The 3673-nt window shown below is 39.6% G+C and overlaps 1 protein-coding gene across 1 annotated transcript in view; it reads left to right on the top strand.

The window, feature by feature from the left end:
• Positions 1–3673, top strand: part of znf407 (zinc finger protein 407) — a 146892-nt gene that overhangs the window by 95290 nt on the left and 47929 nt on the right. Inside the window, exon 7 of the mRNA XM_034873489.1 lies at positions 912–1007. Within this exon, the coding sequence (XP_034729380.1) occupies positions 912–1007 (96 nt within the window). The remainder of the gene's footprint in view (positions 1–911; positions 1008–3673) is intronic.

Genomic DNA, 3673 nt, shown 5'->3' with positions numbered 1-3673 from the left:
GTGTGGCCTTGACCAACTGCCACTTTGTTTGTTTGAAAGCCATGATGTCTCTCTCCCATGGGTGGGCCAAATTCTCTGGTCGGGCAAAGCAAAGAAAGGGGAGCTAATCTTGCCCCTTATGACCTCATTAGGGGCAATATTCCAGATCGGCCCATCTGAGCATTTCATTTTCTCCAAGGCAGGGCAGGATACCCAGGGCTCACCATTTCTATCAACTGGGGGTCCAGAGGCAGGCCGGGGAAACTCATACTAATGTTAAAAAAAAACTCCTAAAGGGAAATTTTCATATCATGTGACCTTTAACTTCCGCAAACGGGGAGATGACCTATCAGGATGTAAACAAGCCAACCGTTGAGCCAGATTATTTGTAGATAACTTTGTTTCAAGCGGCTGTACTTAACATTCAGAACATGAATGTAGCCGTCAAGTTAATCAAGGTCAAAGTCTAGCTGTGATGGATGTTTATCACGGGTATTTTGGGTAATTTGACAGTTTTGCTTTGAAGTGAATTTGTTTTATCTCCGGATACGTTAAAACGTTCTTCTCTGCACTACCTATACTTTCTATTTTTATATTTCAGATTCTTATATTTTAACTTTTGTTTTGTTTTGCGTCGACACTGTAATGTTTCTATTTTTTTGCCAAAAATTAGATTCAGGTTCAAATAAACTCAAAATGTTAATTTGAAGAATTGTTTTCTTGTTCTCTTGAAAGAGATCTGAATTTGAATAAGTATGTAAAAGATAATTTTATAAATATTATAAATGAGATAAAAGTTCATCTTTCCCTCACAGGTTCTTGCTGCGTCTTTTGTATGTTTTAATGGCATTTCTTTTGCCTATTTTTCTTTCGTCCTAGGAATGCTAATGCTTCATCCTTTCTTTCCTTCCTCTCTTAATCTGTCTCTATAGGAGAGAAGACCTATCTATGTGACCTGTGTGGGTTTGCTGGAGGCACGAGACACGCCCTCACCAAACACAGACGCCAACACACAGGTGAGCAACCAGGCACACACCCTGAACTCATGTTTAAAACGTATCCGTACACACACACGCACACACACACACACAGACAGACAGACAGACACACAAATACACACTAACTGTGCAGACCTTCATAATTTTGGACAGTGACTGACACTTCAAGATCTGGACAGCCACAATATTTTCTTTCAGATGGTTTGAGCAACCGTCTCTCTCTCTCACACACACACACACACACACACACACACACACACACACACACACACAAAACACAGGCACATCAGTGTGACATGCTGCTGTCAGTGATAGGCATGTGTATCAGTATGGCTGACTGAATCTGGGATTTTTAATTTCAGTTATCATTTCACCATGTCATTCTGTCGCTTAGGGAAATTGCATTTTTCAGATAGGCTGTCAATAACGAGTGCTTTTTTGGAAATTGGGATAGTGAAACAAATACTGTTCTTAACCGTTGTCTGGCAGGCGCCCAAGGATCAAGAATTCTGTTATAAATATTCATTTAGGTTTTCGTAATTCATTTTGTTTGCTCCTCAGTTTTCTCTACCATTCCTCTCCTGTGTTGACATGTGTCAATTCCACAGATTTAGCTGCATACTCAAATGCAGCTGCACATGAAGGGATTACTGTATCTGACAGTGTTTGACAGATTTTACAGAAGGCCACTGCTAATGCCAATATTTCTTTAGGTTTCTCAAGACATTTTGCCATTTTTAGTGCCTTTACCTTTCATGCCCAAACTGTACAAGGAGTCAATGGCTTATGTTATTCTATATGTCAGTATGGAAATGCCATTGAAGCTGTATTTTAGGAAACACTGGACACTACAGAATCAATTGAATGCCATGTTAATAAACTTCAATGTTCTGTAGTTTTGCTGCTCCATAAAGCAGGGTGAGGTTATATAGCAGACACTGACATCCCCAAAGCTGTTGGAGTAAAATAATCCCTACTACATTACTCTGGTCTGCCATTGTAAAATAAAGGAAATAAATTAGAATGCAAAATTTGGCCCGCTATGGACACGTTTCCAACTTGCTGTTACAATCACATACATTTGTCCTGCAACTTTATTTTGGAGTTAAATTGCTGCCTCGACCCTGTGACCATGCCCCGAGAATTTAGAATCAAGTCTCTTATCTCTGTAAGATGATTGGCTACAGTATCGAAGATGGTCATCATCAATCATCTAATGATAGAAGTCTCTCATCTGGATTTCTATCAGAATCTCGCTCATCATATTCCACGGAGAGCCTGCTCTAAGACACGCAAACTGGGAAGAGAACGCAACAATGACACTTAACCTCGACTAATAAATTAAACTTTAGCTGACTAACTGCGGTCACTGCCTACGTACCAACTGGCCCTTCTCCATTTGCAGTTCAACTGACATGTCAACAGTTTCATATTTGACTCTTGAAATGGGACTTAAACTGCTTTCAGCTTTCAATATTCAACTGTTTTTACACACAAAGTGAATAATACCTGTCAATAGGGCTTAAACTCTGTGAAAATTTCAAATGATTTCTTCAAGTGATTTAAATTCTCCAATAGACACAAACCCTTTTAGTGTGTCAACTTTAACTGACAATCAACTGCAACTCGCAAACATAATACATAATAATAGTTTTATGTTATTGTAGTACCATTTCATTGCTAACATCAGCATCATGTTCCCAACATAAGCACGGTAACGTTAGGGAAGTATCAGTAATATTGTTGTTCTGTTTATTGTACGAGATTAATAGTGTAAGGCAATGCTTACAGCGTAGAAGAGACGCAACTGAAGTTTCTCTGAGCAGTATGAACAATGTCAATTAAACCAAAAGTAGCTCTTAGTATCTCCATTTACACGCAGCTGTTCTAGCTGTAGCTAGTCTGTGTTACAACTGCATGACGTGGGTTGTCTGCCAGGGAAATGACGACGTTTATGTTACAAGGTAGACAATCCTTTTTCATCACTGACGCGAGTAAAATCATCCTAGACGTCGTTCTAGCGTTATGCACAACCATGATATATTTAGCCAAATTTACACAAAATGTACTCAAAATGAACTTTTCAGAGAAGAAAGCAGGCAATGTCGGTGTCCCTTTTAAAATCTTTGCTCGTTCCATCTTGGAAAAGCCACTCCAATTTTAACCTCGGTGTTGTTGCTTTGCCTGTCGTTTTGTCGTTTTGTCGTTTTAAATGATCGTTTTAACTTCCTTGCCGACTCCGTTACATGTCCTAGAGAATAGGCGTGATGCTCCGGCTACAACAGGCTCAAATCTGCCGGCGGTCGCTCAGTAACCTTCTCCCCCTCCCTGGCATCCGTCACATTGCCACTGAGTGTAAAAGCGCACACCACGGAGGTACATCCCTCTTTGGCTAACGTATGTTAAAATTGGAGGCGCAACATGGCAGAATATGCATTCTGAAGGATTCTGAATGGCAGATTCTACGCTTACTAAAATACTTTGTATTTGTTGGTGGAAGTAATTACACATGAATGAGAACATATTTGTGAAAGAACGAAAAAGGTTTTTTGCTAAGAATCAACGAAAAAAATTACACAATGGAGCTTTTATTTGGATTCATGAAGTCAGCAAAACGGTGTCAGTTGTACCCTTCTACCTGGGTTTGTATATTTATGAGTCTATGTGAGACATTTATGTTGTCTTGGTCTCATCAC

The sequence above is a fragment of the Etheostoma cragini genome, chromosome 6, assembly GCF_013103735.1.
Source record: "Etheostoma cragini isolate CJK2018 chromosome 6, CSU_Ecrag_1.0, whole genome shotgun sequence".
Lineage (NCBI taxonomy): Eukaryota > Metazoa > Chordata > Actinopteri > Perciformes > Percidae > Etheostoma > Etheostoma cragini.
This window is presented reverse-complemented; position numbering and strand designations above follow the sequence as displayed.